Genomic DNA, 24,795 nt, shown 5'->3' with positions numbered 1-24,795 from the left:
TCCTTAGGAGAAGGGAGTATTTTATTTTTTTTGTCTTTGGCTCTCCAGGACATAGCTCAGAGTAAGCAATCAGACTAAATAGCCTCAGAGGCACTGTTCAGCCTTGGAGTACTTGTATGATCCTGCAAATTTAGCTCAAGTGTAAAAAAGATGCCAGATGTATATGTTGGTTGGAATCCTCTGTGATGAATGTAGAGAATTCTCTGACTCAGTCCTATCCTCACTGATGTTCACATGAACAGGGAAATGTTCAAAGGAGGACAATTTCGACCAGGTTTAAAATCAAACAGACCAAGTGTGCTATCATCTCTTATTATGCTGTCAGGATACATCCAGTCAACTCAATTTCTTCAACTTCAAAATGAGGGAGTTGGAATAGATAGTCTTTGAGGTCCTTCTTGCCCTGAATCTACAATCCTATGATTTCTCTGGGCCTCAGCTCCTTCATTTATAAAATAAGGAGGTTGGACCAGACGACCTGGCCCTTCTAAATTTAAATCTCTGATAACATGAATTCCTGGTGTTTCTGCAATATGGTAACAGAGCTGAGAAGGACAATGGTACTTTTCGATTTGGAGGGCCACCAAAGCCGATATGATTTTTAATTTTTTTTTAATTTTTAAAATTAAATTTTAAAGTATTCCAGTGAAAATGAGCCACGGAATGAGCAGAAAACTAATAAAGTGACAGTCATATGCTGTCTGAAATGGAACTGAGCTACAAGGAGCTCCTTCATATTCAGTGTTAAATGTCAGCTCCTTAAGGGCAGGAACTGTCTCACTGTTGTCTTTGCAAATTAATGCCATGTTTGGCCCATAGTGAATACTTAGCAAATAGCTTTTGAATTCATTCTTAATTTATTCATCTCTTCCTGAAAGAATCAGAGCATGCTGGTATAGTATCTTCAACATCCAATTAAAACAAAAGTCAACCCTGGGGAACGTCCATCCCTTCTAAGGTTCACAACAAGGTAGAGAAAGGTATTGGCCAACTGCCTCCCAGTTTGGTCTCCATTGGAGTGAGGGGATAGAGAGTTGGGATGAAGAAAATTGCACATTACCTGTTGGGGCAAGTGGAACTTCTTCCACACCACCACTAACATACGTGGTTAGGGGCTGAATCAATTGCTGTGGCAAGGCTGGTAGGGAATTGAAATCATCCATAAGATAGACCAGGCTGGGATTAAACGCAATCTGCTCCAGCTCTGCCTTGTTAGCCTGGCTAGCTCCCACACAAAAGGTCAGGACTCCAGCTCGGGCTAAAGCATTGGAAGCTTGCAAGTAAGAATCCCCCGATTGCCCAGCAGCAAGCAGAAGGAGGAGCTGAGGGACGTTCTCATGGATCCGGCTCCCACCAGCTTCCGTGAAATGGTTGGAGCGCACAAAGTCAAGCGCTGAGCCAATGTTCAGAGTGGACCCCCCCTTGAGTTGCAGCTGCCGCAGGCGAGCAAGCAAATCTGCCTTGGACTGGTATGTGTTTAAGGAGAATTCAGTTTCGGGAGTGTCGCTAAATTGAACTAAACCGACCCGGATACTGTCATAGCCCACATCAAGGCTGTTCACTAAGTTCATTACAAAGTCGCGCACATAAGGGAAGTTGGTGTTTCCCACGTTGAATGATCCATCCAAAAGAAAGATGATATCCCTTTTGTTTACGGGAACTGCAGTGAAGCACAGAAAACAAAGTGAGATACTCAGAGACAGGTAAACATACTGTGTGAGACTGGACTATGTGTGCATCCCGCGCAGGCACACATGGGAACACCAAGACCACAGAGAAACACACGGTGAGGCCAAGCGTGCCCGGGGCATCAAATATGACAGATGGCTCTGCATATTTCTTTTCAACTACTGCTACTGGTGAAGCATTTTGGTGGTAACGGGAAAGAAAGTGAGTGGAGCTCACAAAACACGTACGTGAACCATCTCCCGCGGTGGGGTGGCTAGCATCAGAAATCATCAGAAGAATGGTGAAAGCCCTCCCCTGTGCCCCCAGAATAACTCCACAAACCAGGTGCCATTGCTCTTCTCACAATCTGGTCCTATTGAGGAAGAAGGTTAAAATAGGTTGGAGCTGTTCCTCTAATTCCTGATTGGGACCATCCAGCTGTGCCTTTTTTGTTTCTTGTGAAAAAGATCTGGGGGCTCTTAGTGGATTGTGAGCTCGAGATGAGCCAACAGTACACTCGGGCAAACAAAGAAGGTTCATGCAATCTTAGGCTGTTTTGAGGGTTGTAATGTCTAGGAATAGAGAAGTGGTGGCACTACTCTGGATGTAACAGTTTAGGAAGGGCACTGATGAGTTGAAGAGAAGGACTAAGGACTATGGTATATAAGGACTGACCAAAAGATTTGGAGATCACAAGCCTAGAGAAGAGAATTTGGAGGCCTGTCAAGGTATAGGAATTCAGCTTGATCTGTGCATCAGAGAGAAAAAACTGGGGGGGTTATATTGGCAGAGGGAACTTTCTGTGCCAATAAAACTACAAGTCTAGTCCTTCTCCCTATCCCAGATCTGCATCATTTTGTCTTTTATTTTCCTCTTGGCAAAACCTTTTGAAAAACTGTCTTTAGGTGCACCAAGGGGAGAGAAGGCTTTGCCAGACTGATGGAGGCAAGAATTGGTGATTGCAGTAAACACAAAAAGTGATCTCCCCTCCCACCAGTGACTACAGGGAACCCATAGCAAGGACCAAGAGTAAAGGAACAGGGAAGCAAAGATCCATATTATGTTCCCTTTCCTCCCTGGAGTCCTATGTTCTAAGTGAGAATATTTATCAATATTCCCTGCAGATTTCTTTATTCCTTGAAAGTCACAGAGCCACATTTTAGTTTAGTTTTGTGACATATAAAATATGTGCTCAAAGCAATATTCAAATGGAATGTGTTCAGAACCCTACACCTTAACAAAGACAGCTACATTTTTTAAATGCTGCTCATAATACAAGACTGGGGTCCTAAAATAGATCTATAACTGGAAAGGACCTTAGAAACCTTCAAGTCCAACCTCTTTATTTTATAATCCAAGAGGTTGTGACTTGCCCGAGGTCACATGGCTGAGATGGGCTTCCAAGCCAGCTGTTCCTGAAGTTCCATTCACTATACTACCCTGCCTCTCAATGTAGGATAAAGTGACCTTGGGTCCTTTGGAGTTTACTCACATTTTCTAAATAAGTACTTAGCCAATGCCTTCAGATCATTGATAATATGTGCCTTGACATTCTTGACAGTTCCTTTCCTCTGCCATCACTGGGACACAGAAGCTAACCCCTTTTTCCAATATGAGAATAAATAAGCTGTAAAATGTCCTGGACCAATCAACTTCAATAACTTTGGCATGAGATGGAAGTTTGAAACACAGAAAGACAACTAAGCCTTAAGATGAGGGGGCATCCAGGGACACCAAAGACTTGGCATGCAGTCATGCAACAGAGAAGGAGAAGACAGTGACTTGGAGAAGCTGGTTAGGGTGAGAGGTGGTGGTTCCGTGATATTCATCTTCATTAAGGACGGCTGGGTGGATCGAATCCATTCAGGTTACAGGTTCCCAGAGCAAGGTTCGCAGGAAATCGTTTGTGGACTTAACATTGAGCTTTCCCAGTCTATCCTTGTTGAGTTCTCATTTTATTTGGGGAATTTGAAGAGGATGGAGCTCAATCTTCAGGCACTACTCCTCCCTACACAGAGGCCTATTCAAACATTGGCCATTAGAGACTGACATTTAGCCATCCAAGATTCAGGCTTCTCAACCCCAAATAAAAAGGGACCTCAAGATTAATCGCCATCTTGTCTTATTACTTTTTTTAAGCAGTAGTGTGTTCTGGATTCTATTTAGCGACACAGAGGCCAAATCCTTTTCTCTCTCCAAGATCTCACTTAAAAACTACTACCCGACTTATGGTTCGGAACATACCTTGGGTGATTCCAGAAAGAGTTCTTAATGGTGCCAGCAAACCAGGTAGAATGGCTTGCAGAGGCCCAGGTCGGAATTCTGGAGGGATGAACACCAAGGAGGAGTCAAAGGCAACCTCTTCAAGCTCCATTCTGTCCGCCATTGGGCTCCCAATGGAAAAGGCCATGATGCCACTTCTCTTCAACTCCTGGGCCGGCAGGCTGATGTCATCAAGGGACTTACCTCCCGTGATCAACACCAGGAGTTTGGGAACTCCTTCTGCGGCACGATGACCAACAGAACTATTGAAGAAGTTGTTCCTGATGTGGTTGAGCGCAGCCCCCGTATAGAGCGCTGTGCCATTAAGGGGCTTCAGCCTCCGAACAGCACTGAGGACGTCCCTTCTGGTGTGGAAGTCCTTAAAATAAAACTCCGGCTTAACAGTGTGGGTGTATTGGGCCACGGCAACTTGAATCAGATCCTGTCCAATTTCCAGCTTCTGGATGACTTTGTAAATGAAGTCACGGATGGCATTGAAGTTGGCTGATCCCCGTGTAGATGTGCCATCTACTAGGAAGACTATATCTCTCTTGTTGACTTCAATGACTGCAGGCAGTAATATTATATAGTAAGTGGACAGGCTCAAATACCCACATTCAAATTGATTCTCTAAAAACCTAGAAGAGTATTGAAGACACTACAATATTTCTTTGACTGACTTAATACTAAGATTTTCCCAGCTGAGAGTTCTCTGGGCCATATATGCTTGAGTTACAGCCACATCCATTCCTAAACAATAGGAATTCATAACAGTTAAATCAGATAAGTAAGAGAAAATTGATTTTGATCAACTGCCTGTTTGGGGATGTCACCACCAAAATTCAATGAGATCTTCTTTGATCCCCAAATACATCACTTGATAAACAGCCCTGAGAACAAAAATCATTAGAAACTCAAAAGAAAGACATGAAATTGATATAAGCCCAGAAGAGCCCCTATAACTGACACTGGGGCACAGGACCCCATGGTCCCAAGATGTCAAAGCAGAATTAAGGTAAAGTTAAAACTATTCTTTACCAAGGTTTTTTGCAGCTTCATTGTTCAGAAAATAAAATGTGGTTTTAAATCAATGTGAGAAATAAACAAAAAATGGGGAAAGGGAACTATTAAAAGGAAAATGGATACAAAATCCAAACAAATAAGACCACAGAAGTCTCTTTATGAAAGTGTGTTCTGTTGCAAGAGTGTGGGTTTATACCATAGGAACCCAAACCACAGACTATAAAGCAGAAAAGACAAAAACAGAAGAATAAAAATATATCCTAACCAGAATATTTCCTTTTTGGAAAAATAGCAACAGTACACCATCTGTAGGGTCACATCACAACATCAAAAGGAATAAGGGATACTCTATGCATCTTAGAGGTACAGGTAAATTTTCCAGGAGCCAGGGGAAAGAAGCATGTCAGAGAATATTGGATGGAGAGCAAAACAAGCAAAATAGAAGTGATATCATCCTCGTGTATACTACAGACCACCTGGACAGAAAGAAACCCCAGATGAGCAATGCAGAAACAGAGCACAAGCCTGGTGCAGAAACATGGCATGGTAATGATAGGGGATTTAAATGATCTAGACATCTGCTGGAGTTCCCTCAGAGTCGAATAAGGAGGAGTTAATCATGCCTTGACTTGTCATAATAATGATTTCATCCTCCAACAAGTGGAGAGACCAATAAACTTGGTCTGATACTTGCTAACAAAGAAAAACTGGTTGCTGGGGGTTGGAAATCATAGGAAGCTAGTACAGAAGACTACGCCATTCCAAAATTTGTGAGACAGGAGTCAATAACCTGCATGCACCCTAGAACTGGGGAAACCATATCTCAAAGTGTTCAGTGAAAAGATGAGTCAAACCCTATGAGCTAAAATCCTAAGGGAAATATTATTCCAGGAGGTATGAGGAGCTCTCAAGAATGAAATTCTGAAGACATCAAGAAGATAATGTGGATGTGTAGATGACTCAAAAACTAAGAGAACTGAATAAATTGTACAGAACATGGAAGCAAAGAGGAGAAACAAAAGACAAAAATAAACACATCATGATGCTTTGAGAATAGCATCAGGAGGGCTAAAGCTCAGAATGAACTGAGGCAAATCTAGGGACAACAGAAAGGTGTTTTCTTCATATTAGGGGTTTCTCCTTTCATCTTTAACTCTCCTAAGGAAAATGAGAGGATCACAGCAAGGAAAGATCCTAGGGAGACAGAGCAGAAATGCTCAGTTCTAATTTTGCATCTCTTTTCTTTGACAAGGAGAATAATCTTTGGACTGGAAAGAACAGAATAAAACTGGCTAATGAGGAGCAAATACCAAGGATAACTGAGAAGGAAAGAGACCTCAAAAAAATGGAACTTGTTCTGTTGGCCACCATAGGCAGCACTAGGGACAATGGATGGAAGCTGCAAAGACATAAATCTGGGTTTGATGTCAAGAAAAAACTTTTAACATTAGAGATTTGTGGGAAAGGCTCTAGAAAAGGTCATAGATCTAAAGCAAGGGCCATCTACTCCAACCCTCTCATTGTACAGATGAAGAAAACAGGTCCAGTCTACTCAGGTGACTTGCCCAAGGTCACACAGGGAATAAGCACCAAAGGTAGAATTTGAACATGGACCCTTAGACTTCAGGGCCTGTGTCCTTTCCTCTTGCCTCCCCAACTGGAGAAGAGAGATGGGAGAAGAAACAAGCTTAAGAAATTGAAGGCATCTCCAAGCTGCAGATTCATAGACTTACATCTGGAAAGGACCTAATAGCTCATCTAGTCCAATGCCTTCATTTTCAAGGTGAGGTAACTGAGGGTCAGAGAGGGCACAGAAGTAGTAAATAGTAGAAGCAAGATTTGAACCAGGTTCTCTGATCATATGCTTTTTGAGATCATTGAGTCTTGTCTCCAAAGACTAAGAACATAGACAGAAAAGAGAAAGTTTCTAGATAAAAATGTGAGAGGCTCTGTGATTTAACATTGAGGCCACAAGAGTGTTTGACATACCAACACACACACACACACACACACACACACACACACACTAACACATACATAAAAAAAGAAATAACTATATGAAAGAGTATAGCTTCTCTCCTGACCTACTTGAGCTTCAACAGAAACATTCCTAAGGAAGTGTTCTTCTATTTTAAAAACCCATATTGATTGTGATCCATCTGGCTACATGCCCTGCTCAGCTGTGAACCAGCAGGACCCCTAACTTCCTCTCAGCAACTCTAGGCATCATTTTTCAAACATTGGCATGGAGGGTTCATGCAAAATTTTAAAGAGGGACATCAGAAGCCAACTGGTCCAACTCTACCCTCAACATGGATCCCCTCCCCACCATGCCTCAGAAAAGTCATCCAGCCTCTTCTTGAAGACCTTGAAAAAGGGGGAAAGCATCAATTCTTAAAGTGTCCTATTTCCCAATGGGATGCTCTAGTGATTAGGAAGCTTCCCCTCCTGTAGAACTTCAACCCTTCAACCCACCTCTGCATCTTCCCCCAGGGTTCTTGGATCTGCCTTCTGGTATCATGAATAAGGTTAGTCCTTTCTCCATATGAAAGGCCTTCAAATGCTTGAAGATAGCTCCCATGGCCCCTTCTAGAAGACTTCACCTCTCCAGATTAAACATCACTAGTCCCTATGATGTTGCTTCTCTTTAACAACATCTCAAAGCCCTTTCACTATCCTGGTCCCCTTCTTCTGACCCTCCTTAAACCCCTAGATGTTGTCTGGTTAGGGCAGATGGGTCAGTGAGACCATCATCACTAACATCCCATGTGGAGTCTGGTACAGAACTGGGGATCTGATCCCTGGTCCTCTGATTTCAATCCTAATGCTCTTCATTTTACCTCCTAGATTGTTCATTAGGAACATCAATCATCATGTTGGATTACTATGCAGTGACTCCCTCCCAGCCTACCACGGTGTAAAGGGACATTTGTCCCAACAAGCAAAGACCTTGGAACTCATAACTTTGGAACTTCCTTGATCTAATTTGCACACATTTGAATAATAATCATGCCATCTATTCACTTCTCATTGCTACTCATGGGACTGCCCAAAGTTGATTCCTCCTCAAGTCATATTTTTGCAGTTACTGCTCTATTGTCCTTGATCTTGTCATGGACACAGTTTTCAGAAACATTCTAATTTACATTCAGCATAATCTGGCTGAAGTCCAGCCCTCATAATTATTTAATTAAGCAGAAAAAATCATCATAAACACAATATAATAAAAGTTCACTTATATTGGTTGATATCAATTATTTCTTCTATTTTCTAATAAAAAATTAACCTGGAGAAGCAAAGACTTATTGTCCCTTCCATTTAGATTAGCGTAGTACTTGACTCATATTATGTGCTTAATAAATAGCTTTTCATTCATTTAAAAATGGAATGGTCTGCCTGGGAATGTAGTGAGTTCCCCATCACTGGAGGTCTTCAAACAGAGGCTGCATGATGACTTAGGATTCTAATCTGAGTGAGGGTTGGACTAGGTGGTCTCTGAACCTTCTTCTGCTAACATTCCAATGTTCCTCATGGAAGGAAAATCTCAGTATGCAAAACGAGTGCCCTGTAAGGAACTCTTCTCTCCAGGAAGACCAATATTTTCTGGATCAACTTATTTAAGTTGTTTTGGGCTATTTCTTTTTGTTTTGCAAATTCTACTTTCTTAGATAATGCAAACATAAGCTCCAACCTAGTCCAATTACATAAATTTCCAGTTAGGAAAGCATTATTTACAATGACTGTCTACCTGATGTATTTGCAGCAAGAGGGACTGTTTGGAAGAAAAGTGATTTGAATCTGCAACATTTAAATTAGTCATGGGAAAGAATAAAATGAAATTAGTCCTTTCCAATTGGCACAAATACCATGATACTTAGAGAGTTTTTTGTGATCTTATTTTCCCTTCAATTTCAATTTATAATACAAAGGAATAATCTCTTTGTGCTGCAAGAAATCTTGAGACCATCTTGTCTAGCCACTCACTTTTCAGGTGAGGAAAGTGAAGGCTAGGAAGGCCATAGCACCACAACCAAATAGTATGATGGCCACACTGATCAAAGAATCAAGATGGAGCCATCCAAGGGAGTCTATGCAATTATGCCTCCCAAAAGATCTCTTGCTAAGGACATTGTTTTTGTCTTTCAAAAGCCCTGTTTCAAAAGGAGAATTCAGGGCTTCTTACCTTAAGAAAAAACCCAACTATCAAAAACTCCAGAATGAAGTGAGCCACTGAAGATAAGTCATCTGTCCTCCACTTGGCAAGCAACTGATTGCCATCAGGCCTAGTCTTAAGGCAGCTTTAAATTTCAAGGATAAATAATATTTTTCAAAGTTTCTTATTATTTTTGCCACTTTCACTAGGTAGGCTTGGTAGTCTAGAAAGTTCTCTTAACAATGATTCATATCACACCAAGAGCCAACCATTAACAAATCATTCTCTTGTTCTGAAGCTATATAATATCACACTGAACTCCAAAAACTCTAGGTATCATCCATGACACTGAGGGGCTGTGATGACTTACAACTTTTCCACATAGGAACTACTCTACTCCTGGCTTTATTTGCAACTGAAAGGTAACCCACCAAATCCCATCCATTCAATGATGTCCAGAGAAGTATACATACCTTGAGTGACAATGGTTGGGGGTTGCAACACAATTGTTCTTTGGGCCACTCCAACAATGTAAGGCAGTAAGTATTCTCGTAAGTCGCCAAGGCTACGAAAGTCCGGGGTGGTAAACACGAAATTTTCATCTGTAGCAATATTCTGGAGCTCTGCCCTGTCGGCACCCGGGGCCCCAAGGCCAAATGAAAATATACTAGCTTGCTTCAAGGCTACCACTCCATCTCTAATGTCATCACTAGACTGCGAGCCACTGATGAGCACTAACACCTGGGGGACCCCTTCCTCCACTCTGCTGCCTCCCGCCTGGGTGAAGTGGTTCTCCACTACGAAGTCCAGGGCAGCCCCCAAATTGGTCTCCTCACCACCAATGACCCTCAGAGCCTTCACTGCATCCAGAATATCAGCCTTCGTGGAGTAGCTATTCAAAGAGAAGGCAGTTCTGGGTTCATTGCTATACTGCACTACCCCAACTTGGATCTGCCGAGCTCCAATGGAAAGTCTCTCAAGGAAATTTACAAGGAAATCTCGAATAGCTGCAAAATGGGCACTTCCAGTCTTGTCTGATCCATCAATAAGGAAAATAAGGTCAGCAGATTCTTGTGCTTGAAAAGAGAGAAATGCAAAATGTGAAAGCGTTAAAAATGAGTGATTCCATGCAGTCACACAGCAGTCTGACATGTTTCTTTGGAAACCAATAAGAAACACGGATATGGAAAAAAATACACACACACCACATGTTGAGTGAGAAATGTGAAAATCTCCTTTAGTTCTGCATTCTGGTTGGATAAGAGGCATCTGGCAAAGCTACATCTTGACAAGACTTTCGTTTCTGATCTTATTTTGGTGAGAAAATTCCATGGCTGATAATGCTAAATATTGAGCCCATATTCTAGTGATTTCTGCCAAGTGTTTTAGGGGTTAATTTGAAATGGAATCTGCACACTAATAGCCAAAAGAGAGCATGCAGTAGGCATTTAATAAATGCTCATCGACTGTCTGACATAAAAGGGAAACCAACTGAAATAAAAGGATGACTTATGGTGCAAGGATATATTCGGGGCAAAACCAATAAAACATTTTTGAAAACTTTTTGTTTTCAATCATGAATACAAGAAGACTGATTGTAATCTAAGTTTATGATGGTGAGATGATGCCTCCTGATTTGCACCCAGGGCATCACATCCTAGATGTCTTTGGCATATAGTGCTTTGTCCTTGCTGGAAAAGTCAATTTCACTTTTTTAAATGGTGGGATGCATTCACTTTTGTGAATATGATAGGAGCAAAGATAAAGCCATGCAAAATACAAAAACCAAATATTTTAATAAGATTTTGAATCTGGCTTCATTTGACTTATTGTCTGCCATGATGGGTACTCATGTTGAACCCAGCTTGGATTGCTTAGGGATTTTACAACAATTCTCACCTCTATCCAGTCAAGTAATGCAGAACAATGTTAAACAGGGTGATATGAAACCAGTCATGACATAATTATCCAACCTTGTTCATTTTTAGGGACAATCCTAATTTGATCACATTGTGGGGGGATGCACCTGAGATAAAACCTTATACAGCAGTTATTTATGGCAAATTAATGATAGGAATGAAGAGATCACTACCAGGGTGTCTACTCTATTCCCACAATAATGCACAAGTAGCTTGCATTCCATTCCTAGAAATGGGAGTCATGGGAAATCATCAAAGTTACAATACCATTCTTGAAATTTACAAAGCATGATGGAGTCATTCAAAGATTCTCTGGAAAGAATCGTGGTCACATTAATATTCTAGACTCAGTGGAAATTTGACTTACTCATTCTTAACTGCCTAGTCAGATCATAAAGGGATGCTACACACACACACACACACACACACACACACGCACACGCACACGCACACGCACACCTCTACTATACATATGTGTGTGTGTGTATACACACACAGAGAGACATAAACGCATCATATGGAATTTTAGTGTGATTTAGTGTAATTTCAGAAGCATTGCTTCATATTTTTAAAAAATATGAAACATATAAAGGTTCTTTCTCATTATATTTTAACATGGAGACACTAATGGTAAATCAGTCCTCCTCCTATGTAATTTTTAAATCTTACTTGACAATTATAACATTATCTTATGGGAACTCTTTGTAGAAGTTGGGGACTAAATGCACTAAAATGTTCTTTTCTTTACCCTGATGTGTGTTCATTATGGCTACACATTGGAACTTAAACTAATATCCATTTTGGCCCAGAATTATGAGTCAACAGGACAGGGTAGATGGAGATCTGGTCTTAGAATAAATAAGATATAGGTTCAAGTCCCGCCACACATACTAGGTATATGAGCATGGGCAAATCACTTAACCTTGAACTGTTCTCAGTCAAGTCTGAAAGACTAGAAGTTCCAAATGAGTTCCCAATCTTAATTAGTGGTGGGAGTTTCATACCAAGGGATCCCTATAATGATGAAATCACAGGACTAGACCAATAACCATTTACAAAAATACAAAATAATAATAAATTAAAGTGGACATTGGTCCAGTTTCAGATCTTTCGCTCTGTTAGCAAGTTCATTCATTAGGGTCCAATTAGTAATTCTATTGTTAAGGGTAGTAAAATCTTAAGCCTTCCTAACAGTTATCCTTCTGAAAAGTGAGTTTCAGTATCTGGTAGAGATAAGACCCGTTGGATTGGCAGGGAGCTGCAATTTCAAGGTCTACAGAGACCCAGGTTTAAGCAAACACATGATTGCAATTCACAAAAGAAGGAGGGTTTAAGAGCTAGGATGACTTACACATCAGAGAAAATTTGCTAAAGTTAACAATGATAGGGACTAATGAGCTGTATATGAGTAGACCACATAAATCATATACAGTTACAAATCCTATTGTGAGCAAATGTATTTTCTGTGGCTCGTCAATCAATCTTGTCAAAGCCTGATTTATAGGGACAAAGATTGACGAGTCCATTCACTCCCCTATTAAGAACTTTCAGGCGTTCACCATGAACCTTTAGGGTTACAAGATCTGGGGTCAGAAGATCTAGCTTGAGTCCTGGCTCTGCTGCTTCTTCCAAGGTTGACCATGGACCAAATCATTGCACCTCTTAAGCAGCCTCTGGTACACATGTCCCAGAAGGATGAACTAGAAGTTCTCCAAGGTCCTTTCTTCCATCTCTCAACCATACAGTCCAACCACACAGCATCATATTCTGTCACTGGGGACACACCTTTCTTTCAGGCCAAAAAACAAACAAAAAAAAAAAAGTGAAAGGTACCCTTAAGGAAATCCCTTGAAACCACCCACTTGGCCATTCTTTGAGAAAAAACATACTAAGCATCTACTAAACCAGGGTAGGTCCTAGGGAAATGTTGGATAATTTGTCATCACTGCCAAAACCATAGTACTCACGTACACAATGATGGAGCATGGACTAGAAAACAACTCAGAGCATGCTGGTTAGGTGAGGGAGCCAGAGCATCCCAGGAGCCTTATCTAGCTCAAGGTCCTTCCCAGAGGGAAGGCTAAGGGGACTCCAGAAGTAGTCAGCTTTCTCAAAAATTCCAGGGGGGAAACGGGACCTTTTTCTCCTTTTTTGGCTCCCGGCTTATAATGTCCATGGCATTTTAAAGTGAAAGGGTTACAAACAGTCAAGCATCATGGAACCATTAACCACCAAGAGAAGTTAATGCTTTCCTAGCATCTCGAATTGGCAGGGGGGTTTTTTTATATATCCATAGCATAAGAAGTTCTCTCATTTAAAAAGTAAAGGAGCAGTCATGATTTCCGTGCAAAGCACACCATTGTAAATGCATTTCAATAATTTGTTTCAAATTTTATTTGTCATGTAAAGCAAAGGGGAAAAAAACACCAAACCCATCTTTAAATGAGAAGAGTGCTTTAGCAAGAAATACTCTTTTAGCATAAAGAACATTTCATGTTTTCCTTTGGTTTAAGACATCATCCTAATAGTAATTATGGGTGATCAGAGTCTACTTTGTGACCAATTGAGGAAAGGGGACAATGGGGAGTCTTGATAGCTAATACATACCAACCACAGACGTGAGGGAGGGAAGGAGATAAAAATGACTGCTAATTAATAAATTCTCAGAGTATTTTTCCTGTTGAATAACCTTTCAAAACATTTAAAATGGAAGCAAAGTGTCAATTTAAAATCATGGAACATGCAGTGAGAAGTGGTGACTTGGTGGGTATACAAAGCAAGGTTAATCAGGAGAGAGACAGGGGAGAGGCTGAATGAACATTGGTGATGCTTGTGCGTCAGCTTGCTTAGAAGGCAGAGATGTTTTCCTGGGCATAAAAACAAAGGTTTCCTTGTCAGAGGTCAGTTCTGCACAGACAGGACTAAAGTCATTCCCTTGGGAGACAATTGGGTGGCCGAGGCCTTTTATTCATTTCTAAACTCAATCTGATCAACTGTTTCTCTTTAGTTTGGCAAAAGGGAGTCAATCCCATTTCCCTATTGATACCTTTCTTGAAAGTTCTTATTTACTTTGTCAATGTCTGCATTGGAGCATTTTAAGGAGACTTTCAAATGGTTGGATGATGACTAGTGAGAGGAAGCAGTTAATGTCTCCTGTCTCTTAATAATGAATCTCTGCAGACACCTTTGGTTGTTTCCCCTGACATAGACAGTGATGAGGCCCATATTGTACTAGATGAAAAATGCTAGCGGTACTCTAGCAGGAAGTCTACACTCCCTTGCAAACACTACCACCAAAAACTGGCTAAATAACCACAGAAGATGCTATCTCTATACATGCTGTTTATGATTCCCTTGACCATGCTGATAAGCCCATTTAGAGTGAAGGCTCATCCCCAATATAGAGAAGGAGTCTGCCCAGAAATTGCAGATTGTATCATAAACTCCAGTTAAATGAGGTCCACGCCTTCCGTCTTACAATAATCCTTCGTAGCTCAGTCCTGTAGCCCAGTGTATCACTCAACTCTGCATCACAATGGTGCCCATATAGGCAAAGATTCCTTCCAACATCCAGCCTTATCAGCTGGGAGGACGGAGAGGAAGGAGTTGAATAGGGGTTCCATTTATTCTGAAGGAGAAGCATCCTTTCCTTCTCTTTTTTCAATCTCCACCCTTCTCCCATCCAAATACCTGCCCTTCCCATATCAGCTTCACCCCTCTCAGTCTGCTAATTACTATCAAGCCCAAACCTACTTGGCTCTATTTGTATCTGAACTTTTTCAATCAAATCCTCCCTAATCCATGAGAAACTAGAAATGCCTAATTGAGCCTGAGCCATGGTGCTTTCAGTTCAGAGTTATCTGTGTCTCAAGAAAAGGATTTCCTGTAAGACAGTGTCATAACTCATAAGATGATAGTCTAGGGATGAAACCCTCCAGGTCCTCCCCTTCATTCGAGGCAGAAGGAAATTGAGACCTAGGGAATTTAAGTGACTTGGGCTTCACACAAGAAACACATGTTGGGGTCAGGATTTGACTAGAGTCAGCTTTGCTGACTCTAAAGCCCAAACACTTTCCACTGCACCACACTGCCTCTTGGGTTCAAAGATAAGGGATGCAAATGTAATACCCCAAGTAGGTTTGGTACCACAGAGTGAAAAGACCACTGGTGTGAGGGGTCCTGGGTTCAAATCAAAGATGAAAACTGATATTCTGAACACGTGCCCTACTACATGTGCTGGGGGTTCAGAGTGCTAGGAGGGGAAGGGGAGAAGTTAACTAAGCAAATACCACGGCAAATGGGATACTGATTTTAATTCAACAAATATTTTACTGAACAGCAATTCAATGCCATAGTTAGACAGCTGGGTCTGGGTCTGTGGGTGTGGGTGTGGGTGGTGCCACAACCACTATGGGGGCTCCCATACAAGCAAATAGTTCCAATTATTAGTCATCTTGGGCAAAGAATCTTGGGCAATGAGCAAACAAAAAAGACCCCTAGAATAACATTGGAAAGCCTCTGTGGACCTTAGAGTCTGGGTCCCAGGTCCTAGCCAAGGCTTTTCCACAGCACAGGGTCTGCCTCTCTGGACCTCAGTATCGGCAGCTGAAATGTAGCATTCCATTAGCTAATTCTCAAGGGCCCTGAGGACCCCATAGAGATGGATCTGGGGCTTCTGTGACTGCAGATAAAGAGCAGCAGGCTTCCCCAGGCTCTCTTTTAAGCATGAAGCTTTCTGAGAAGCGAAAGCAACCTTCACACTCAGAAGAGGATGAATGATAAAAGTCATAAGAAAAGAAATGTGGCCAAATTTTTAATCTCCTGGTAATTTAAAAAAGGGGCGAGTGGGAGGAAGGAGTTTCTATTTCTTTTATTTTGTTATAATGCCTCCATGAAAATCTTCAAGGCCAAAAGCTAATGAAAAGAATACTTGAATTGGAGTCAAGAACACGTGGGTCAAATTCTGTCTCAGACACTTACTAGCTGTATGACCTTGGGCAGTCACTTAACCTCGCTTTCGTCATTGGTTAAAATGAGGATGCCAGGTTTCATGGTCTCTAAGGTTCCTGCCAGCTTTAACTCTGTGATCTTTAGTCACTTAATAGACTCAGTTTTCTCATCTGTAAAATGAGTTTCTGAGATCTCTTCTAGCCCTAAATCTATGACCTCACCGTCAGTCAACTAGCCCATAATGGACGTACTTTTCTTCTCCAATAGCAGGTAAACAATTGTTCTTGGCCTTTGACAAGAGACCGCTGAAAAATGCTTAGAACCTTTGTTTTTAACCTGTGGAGATTCATCATCTGTCCCCCTAGGTCAGAGGTTCTTAACCTGGGCTCCATAAACATAGATATATGTTTTAACAATTTCAATAGGATTCATTTCCTTTGTAATCCCACAGGTTTTCTTTTGTGTATTTAAAATACGTTGTTCTGAGAAGGGTCTGTGAGCTTCATTAAACTACACAAAAAAGTTAAGAACCCCTGTTCTAGGACAATTTTCTTACATGAAGCAGGGCCAATCGAGGCTGGCAGAACCTTAGCACCACCCAGAAAGCTTGACCCGGCCGTGGCTTAATGCTAAAGCGGCCGCCAAACTTAACGCCATGAGGAGGGAGCAAGGCGGGGACGCAGCTCGGTGCTGAGAGCATTCGTTACCTGTGATGTCTTTGGGTATCTCTGTTGCCCCGGCAATGTCCGCAACCATGGAGGAACGGACACAGGCCACTAAGTTTCCTACTATGTCATGGAGGGCGGTAAAATTCTCTAGGTTGAAAACATGCAAATCAAGGGGTTCACTGGCCATCTGCTTGAGCTCGCCTTCCTCTGCATCCTGCACGCCGATGGCAAACACATCCACGGCGGAGGCAGATTTAAGTTCTGCCGAAGGCCCGGCCACATCGTCCTGGGATCGTCCATCCGTTAACACTATGATAACCTGGGGGACACCATCGCTCGCTCGGCTCCCGGCAGCCTGAGTCAGATGGTTCTGTATCACGTACTGTAAGCCTCTGCCAGTCTTGCTGTCTCCCCCCAGGTAAGTCATGTTCGAAATATGGGACAAGACCTCTTGGTTAGTACGGTAGGTATTTAGCAGGAACTCAGTATGTGGGTTTCCATTGAACTGCACCAGAGCAAAACGAAAATCACTTCCTCCCACAGCTAAAGACTGTATAACATCATAGAGAAACTCCCGAACTAGCTGGAAATGTTCTTTGCCAATGCTCCAAGAGGAATCCACTAGAAATATTATATCTGCAGCGCCACTCATTTTGACAGCTTTAAAAAAAGACATTTTTGTGAAGTTAATTTCTACCCATCCACATGCTCCGTGATCTGACTTGATCTACACTGCACCATAGCTGAATAACTAATATTTCTGTTTGATGACCATGAGATCTTAGGCTAGTCAGTGCAGCATCAAGACTTACCCACCAAAACAAAGGTCCCATAGTCATGACGGACAGGCCATTTCACACTGACACTTTCATTTGATGATGACAGTTCAGTGTGTAAAATGGTCCCTGGACTAGTCGTAGGCATACAGAATGAAGAGAAATATCTGCTAGAATTCTTTGTCATAAGGTAGCAATTTTCCCATGTAATACGACCTCAAAGATACTTCTCAGACAGTCCAAGGACTGTCTGAACACAGATAACCAGTAGTCATTCACTGATATGATTTATCAATTGAATCTATTCAATCACGCCTTGATAGGAAATAAACAATGGGAGCTCTTTCAGTTGAGATAATTACAGTTCTATGGGATTACAATTGTTACAGAACTTTTGAGTGTGTGTACTTCTCTTTCTCTCCGGAACATATGGATATGCCTGTTGGCATCATGTTAAGGGGACAAGACAACCCATTATGAAGTCTTAGTGACTAGAGTAGCAACTTGAAGTTAGATTCTCTAGGTTGAAAACATCAAGTAAGATTGGTTGGCTGAGAGACCAGAGTGGATGGACTCTCCAGAGAGGAGCAGTCCTTTGAACCTGACTGGGAAAGGGAGCCACCAGATGAGTTCAGCCCCATTGAACTTCTATCCCCATGCCAACGAGCATCTCCACTCTATGGAGAAAGAGGTACAGGCATTCAAAGGTTCATCTCCCTGGTGCGCTCATCAAATCAATCTGAGCAGGGGAGATGCCCCTGAACAATCCTCATGTTCATTTCCTTCCATCCCCTGCACAGAGTAGTGTCTAAATGAAAGGAACATCTTGTAAATAATGGTTTTTCAGCAGCACATGTGGCCTCCACTTTGGCCAAAACAGTTACACAAGTTTCTAAAAAAGGGTGAACAAACTCCCGTCCAGCTTGTTCTGAAAAAATAAAACAACATAGCATCAAAGCAAGCATTCCCAGGGCTTACCCTCTTGAGCATCAGTCACCCAGGAACCTGAGACTAAAAGGCAGAATATTGCCACTAAGGGCAAATGTCGATGCTTCCTCATTTTGTTTTCGTCAAAGCACCAGCTATTGGACCTGAGAAGGAGAAAGGATGGAGAACATATTGATCAATTTTACCATGATATTTGAGTTCACATACTGGCTTTGTTCTTCAGGTCTTCTTTTACTTCCAAGACAGCACTGTGACCCGGGGAACAAAGTAGGCAGGCCACGGGTCCAGCAGCAGGTACTATCATGTACTTTATAGGTGCCCTCATGAGCCTTCCCATGGCTGATGATCATCCCTCATGTTACCAGACTGTACATGTTTTCAAGGGAAATTTGAATCCACTCAATTCCTTTAGTCCTCACAACAGCACCATGACATGGGTGTTATGATCCCCATTTTCCTCATGAGAAGACTGAGGCCCAGGGAAACTAAGTGACTTGTCCAAAGTAATAGGATCTAGAGCTGGATAGGGATCTCAGAGGTCCAGGAGACCACTGCCCTCAATTTATAGATGAGAAAATAAAGTAAAGTGATCCACCAAGTCATACATCTACTGTTGATGGTAGGAGTACGAGTAGTGTAGGAGTAGGAGGAGGAGGAGGAGGAGAAGGAGGAGGAGGAGGAGGAGTGGTAGTAGTAGTAGTAGTAGTAGTAGTAGTAGTAGTAGTAGTAGTAGTAGTAGTAGTAGTAATAGTAGTAGTAGTAGCACTAAGGCTAGTACCTAGCAGGCCATCCACTAGGTAGTACAGTGAATAGGGTACTGGTCCTGCAGTCCAGAAAATCTAAGTTCAAGTTCAGCCTTGGACACTTACTAGCTGTGTGACTCTGGGCAAGTCACTTCACCCTGTTTGCCTCAGTTTTCTCATCTGTAAAAATAAACTGGAGGAGACGGCAAACCACTCTGGTATCTTTGCCAGGACATGATTGAATAATAACAGTAGTAGCAGCAGCAAAAGTAGTGGCAGTAATAGTAGTAGTAGTAGTAGTAGTAGTAGTAGTAGTAGTAGTAGTAGTAGTAGTAGCTAAAATTTATAAAATACTTTAAGTTTTGCAAAATGATCATAATTGATCCCCACAACAACTCTAGGAGGTAGGTGCTATTGTTGTCACCTTTTTACAGATGAGGGAACTAAGGCAAACAAAAGTTAAATTACTTGCACAATCACAGAGCTAATAAATATGAGAGGCAGGATTTGAAATCAGGATGTCTTGACATGAGCTACATACAGCACTCTAGGAACTACACCAACATCCTCTTGAGGCAATACACTTTCCATTGTCTTCTCCTACCTAGTCCAATGACTGACAATTCATACAATTCAGAATGGCTGCCAAAATGATTCTCCTAAATTCCAGTGGCTCCCTATTACCTCTTGGATAAAATACCAACTTCTTTATTTGACTTTTAAAGCCCTTCATGTTTTGTCCCCAGACTATCTTTCCAGCCTCATTATATATTACCCTTCTTCCTGCATTCTGTGGTACAACAAAACTGACCTTCTCTCTGTTCCTCACACATGGGACTCTATCTCCCATCTCTGTGCCTTTGCATTGGCCATCCCTCATGCCTGGCTGCCCTCCCTCTTCACCTGCACTTCACAGAATCCACTTCTTTCAATATTTAATGAGGTCTTTCATCATGAAGTCTTTTGTGATGGTGCCCAACTGCTGGTGCCCTCACTCCCTCATGCCCTCACATTTAACTATGTTGAGTTTGGTTTTATTCTGTATCACATTTCATTAATACATATTTGTTATGTGTCTGTAGAATGTTTAAGTGCTCAGTACACTGCGTTATCCTGTCAGGTGATCTTCAGAATCTTCCTAAGACAGTTCAAATGGAAGCGATTCAGTTTCCTGGCATGGCGCTGGTAGACTGTCCATGTTTCACAGGCATACAACAATGAGGTCAGCACAACGGCTCTGTGGACCTTCAGTTTAGTAGTAGAAGTTCTCATTGAAATTTAGCATTTCCTTCCTCTATGATTTTTTTAAAGAATATGGTTTTGAGAAGGGTTCCATAGCTTCACCAGACTGCCAAGACAGTCACACACACACACGCACGCATGCACACACACACACACAAAACAGCAGCAGAACTAGAAGTAAGGATGTGGTGATGTTGGAGGCATATTGATAGGAGAATAATACTTATTATCTGATTATTGTACCCCAAATGTAAAGACACACTGCACTTCTTTTTCATCCACAGTAGAGGGTGAGAGTGACACCCCAGAAGCCCTTGTCAGGTCCACTTCACCCTCATTCAGGGTTTTGAAGCCACTGTCCAGGGCCCAGGGGTCTATAGCCCCCTCTGTCATCCAAGACACAACAACCACCCTTTGCTTGAATCTTGAGCTCTTTGAGAGCAGAGATGGACTCATTCTTTGTCTTAGTGAGCCTCAGAACCTGGCAATGTTTGGCGCAAAAATTCTTATTGATTGATGGCACATAAAAAATAATAATAGCAGGTACCCTTTAAGATTTTCAAATTTCCTTACAAGCATTATCTCACAACAACCCACCAAGTTCTATTACCATCCCCATTTAACAGATGAGAAAGCTGAGGCTGATAGAGGTTGACTTTCCTAGGGTTTCACAGCTAGCAAATGTCTAACTCTAACCAGTCCTTTCTGATGCTAAGTCTTCCTGACTCTTCTCTATACCACAATGCCTCTTGAAGAGTTCTGGGTTGCAGGTCTACCTTTGACACCTACTATGACTATGGGTAACTACATTCTCTTGCCTCCATGTCTACTTTCCTTCTTTACTGTGCCCATTGAGTTCATGTCTCTTCCTCTTTCTCTGTTGAATTCCTCTGTACACTACAAAGATCAGCTTAAATTCCAGCCACTCCATGAGCTTTTTCTTCATGCCAATCTAGTCAGTAATGACCTGTTTTCTTCCTCAGATCTCACATGGCATTTTGCCTACAAACCAGCTGTATTCATCATGTGATATTGTAACTAACAGTTCTCTGTGTTTATCTTTTCCTCTTACTAGATTGAAAGATGAGGACAGGAACCATAGTTATGTCTTCTTTAAATTTTATACTTCTACCTCTAATATCATCTTCTGCATACAAATGCCAGTTGAACAAATTAACAAATAAATGTTTCCCAAAGTAGGGGGAGGAATGAGACATCTAGGAACTAGAGAAGAGGAAGATCACAAGCCATAATTTCAATAAAAAGAAGGGGGGAAAGAGCAGTAAGGACTGCGTCTATAAGAGTCAAAGTAGGGATGAATAGGATGGAGACCATGCCATCGGCATAGGGATAATAAACTCTCTGTGAAAACTCTCTGTCACAGAATCATAGATTTAGGGTGAGATGGACCTTAGAAGTCATCTATTCTAACCTCTTCATTTTTGAAGAGGAAGAAATTGAAGCCCAGACAGGCAGTTATTTAGTCAGGCAGCTACTCAGTGGAAGATCTGGGATTCAAACCCAGGTCTTCCCACACCAACTCACCCACATTATGCTTCCCCTACACTATATTGCCTCCCAAATTCCTTAAAAGGGAGAACACAGTCTAAGTCAAGCTTCAAAGAAAAATAGGATACTAGTGTGACTTTTTCTGGGAACAGTCCCAAGAAAAAACAGAGGAATTTTGCCATGATGCTGCTCATTGGCCAATCATCCAAACTGCTCATTCTTTTCTGAAACAGAATGGCTAAAGCTGTGACAGCAAGACTGTGAAATGAGAGGTCGCCATATTGTTCTCGGATATTAAACCAGTATGAGATAGGGGTTAAAGATCACACCCTCTTTGGGGGGAGTCTTCACCTTAAGACAATTCATCTTAGTGCCATGCTCCTCCGGCTGTAACCAGAACAGAGCCTGGAGTAGGAGGCAATACAGTGCTGGGAAGCCAGGTTAAGGAATGACTATGGCACTCGAGAGTGAAGGCATCACAGGGCAGCAGGAAGGCAACGTGGTCTATCTCAAGCACAACTCTAACTAGGGAAGGGCTATCAGGATTTTACCTCCAGCAGCCAATAAAGCAGGTTAAGGATGCATAAACTGGCATTGTTGCCATTGTCTGAAACCATCTGAAAGGATGAAAAGAGGCAGTCTAAAACAACAGAGAGAACACTGGATTTAACATTAGAAGACCTGATTTAAAATCAGAACCCCATTCTGCTACTTACCTAGGTGAGTGACCTTGGGCAAGTCAATTCCCCTCTCTGGGCCTCAGATTTCCCATCTATAAAATGAGACTAGAGGTGGGGAGGGACCATACATCTTCCTAGGTATAGCTATGGACTCGTCAGCTAACTCAGATGGAAGAAGGATTAATCATACTCATTATAAGATATTTTCTTGATATTTTCATTGGGGAAATCTCTTAGGTTATAATGATAAAATTACCAATTAATAATTTTTAAAAAATACTGAAAAATTGGCAGTACCATTTAGATAGACAGATAAAATGTCATTTAAGCGTATGTATTGAATTGAATTAAGTTTCACAACAACCCTATGAAGTGGGTACTGTTCATGTTATAATCCTCATCCATTTCACAGATGATGAAACTGAGGATCAGACAAGTTAAGTGCCTTTCATATGTCCAGAGTCAGGACTTGAACCCAGGTCTTTCTATCTCCAAGTCCATGCTATGCTATCTCTTAACCAGAATTTATTAAGCTCCTACTGCATCACTAGCACTGGACTAGGCACTGAAAACACAGACAAGAGTGAAATAGTACTTACTTTCAAGGAGTTTCCACTTTCCAAGATATTCATAGTATCAAAAATACAAAGTTCACTAATTGAGAAATGCCCCCTACTACTCCCTGTCTGAACATATCTTCCTGAGATGCTTCAAAACCATTTTGTGATTCTTTGGAATGAGTTCTTATTAACACTGATCATATCTTCAGCCTTTTTTTTTCTTGTCTGGATGTTTTTTTAAGAAAGACACACAAGGAAACCATTCCAAAAACAAAGGCTTAACCACATGTCGAGGTCCCCGGGCTGACGTTCTTCATTAGCGCTGACCCAAGACCACTTCTAAAAGTCATTCAGCTCCTTGGGTCCATGCCTGGACCTTCTCTTAACCCATCCCAGGCCAGCATAATACAATCCTGGAGTGCTGGGCTGCAGAAAATACATATATACATTTTATACATATGTGTGTGTATATATGTGTGTGCATGTATGCATGCTAGAGACATAGGGAATGATCTGAATGGGGAAACTGGAAAACTTGCCTTTGTTTATTAATGTAGTTAAATATTGGTGTTGAGGCATTCAAGGCCATATGCAAGGAAAGTTGTGTTAATGAGCCCCAGAAGTAGTCTCAGTAACTGTAAGAATGAAGTGGGGGGGGGGGAGGGGAGGCGGATCAGACCTTCTACTGCTTTCCACATATGGCATTGGCTGATTGAACTGTCAATCAGTACTAGATCAGTCAAGGATGGGATGGCGGGGGGAGCAGTTTGGTAGCCCAAGGGATGGAGCGCTGGACTGGAAATCAAGAAAACTCATCTTCCTGAGTTCAAATTCAGCCTCAGATGCTTAGTAGCTGTGTGACCCTAGGCAACTCACTTAGCCTCAGTTTTCTCATATGTAAAATGAGTTGGAGAAGGAAATGGCAAACCATTCCAGTATCTTTGCCAAGAAAACCCCAAATGGAGGCACAAAGAGTTGGACACAGCTAAAACAACTCAACAGAAACCATAGAAAATATGGTTTTGGTTGGTTCTCCTATCATGCTTGGCTGCTGGCCTGATACTGATTGATCACTCAGCCCACTTGTGACTTAGTAGCCACAGTTCCCTCTGCCCAGCCCCATCTACCAAGCCAATACAAAAAGAAGGTTCCAGACAGATATCTGAAGATGAAGAATGTTCCCCGTCGATCAGAGAAGCAACCACAGACACTAATGTACAGAGCTCTGATCACTAGCATGGGATAGTGGATGGAATTCAGGGGTCAGAAGACCTGGGTTCAGATAATACCTCTGATATTGGCTGTGAGACCTTGGGCAAGTCATTTCATTTCTGTGAGCCTCCGTTTCATCTTCTGCAAAATGGGACTAATACCGGTAGAGCCTACCTCACCAAGCTCTTCTGCAGTTATAATTAATAACAATATTAGCTAGCATTTATATAACTCTTAAAGGTCTTCAAAGCTCTTACATGTTATCTCATTTGATTCTAATAACAACGCTATGAGATAGAGGCTGTTTTCAGAGATGCCATTTTACAGATGAGGAAACTGAGAGTGAAAAGAGGGGAAGTGACTTGCCCAGGGTCCCACAGCTAGAGAGGATTTGAACTCAGGTCTTTCTGACTCCAAGTCCAGTGTTCTGTTCACTGTGCTTATCTAGGTGCCATAGGTTATGAGATAATGTATATAAATAA

General features: G+C 41.8%; 1 protein-coding gene across 11 annotated transcripts in view; it reads right to left on the bottom strand.

Moving 5' to 3' along the window:
- COL6A3 (collagen type VI alpha 3 chain) overlaps positions 1–24,795 on the bottom strand; it is a 94,968-nt gene that overhangs the window by 60,003 nt on the left and 10,170 nt on the right. For 2 of the 11 annotated variants that reach the window (XM_072640656.1, XM_072640657.1), the window contains 5 exons: positions 18,398–18,510; positions 16,683–17,303; positions 9,580–10,182; positions 3,913–4,497; positions 1,061–1,660 (listed from right to left, as the gene is read on the bottom strand). In XM_072640656.1, the coding sequence (XP_072496757.1) occupies positions 1,061–1,660; positions 3,913–4,497; positions 9,580–10,182; positions 16,683–17,303; positions 18,398–18,479 (2,491 nt within the window). In that variant the 5' untranslated portion in view covers positions 18,480–18,510. The remainder of the gene's footprint in view (positions 1–1,060; positions 1,661–3,912; positions 4,498–9,579; positions 10,183–16,682; positions 17,304–18,397; positions 18,511–24,795) is intronic. The other 9 variants (XM_072640659.1, XM_072640660.1, XM_072640662.1 and 6 more) reach the window with 7 other exon arrangements.

The sequence above is a fragment of the Notamacropus eugenii genome, chromosome 2 (assembly GCF_028372415.1).
Source record: "Notamacropus eugenii isolate mMacEug1 chromosome 2, mMacEug1.pri_v2, whole genome shotgun sequence".
Lineage (NCBI taxonomy): Eukaryota > Metazoa > Chordata > Mammalia > Diprotodontia > Macropodidae > Notamacropus > Notamacropus eugenii.
Note: the sequence above shows the minus strand (reverse complement) of the source record. Positions and strands in the feature narration are given on the sequence as shown.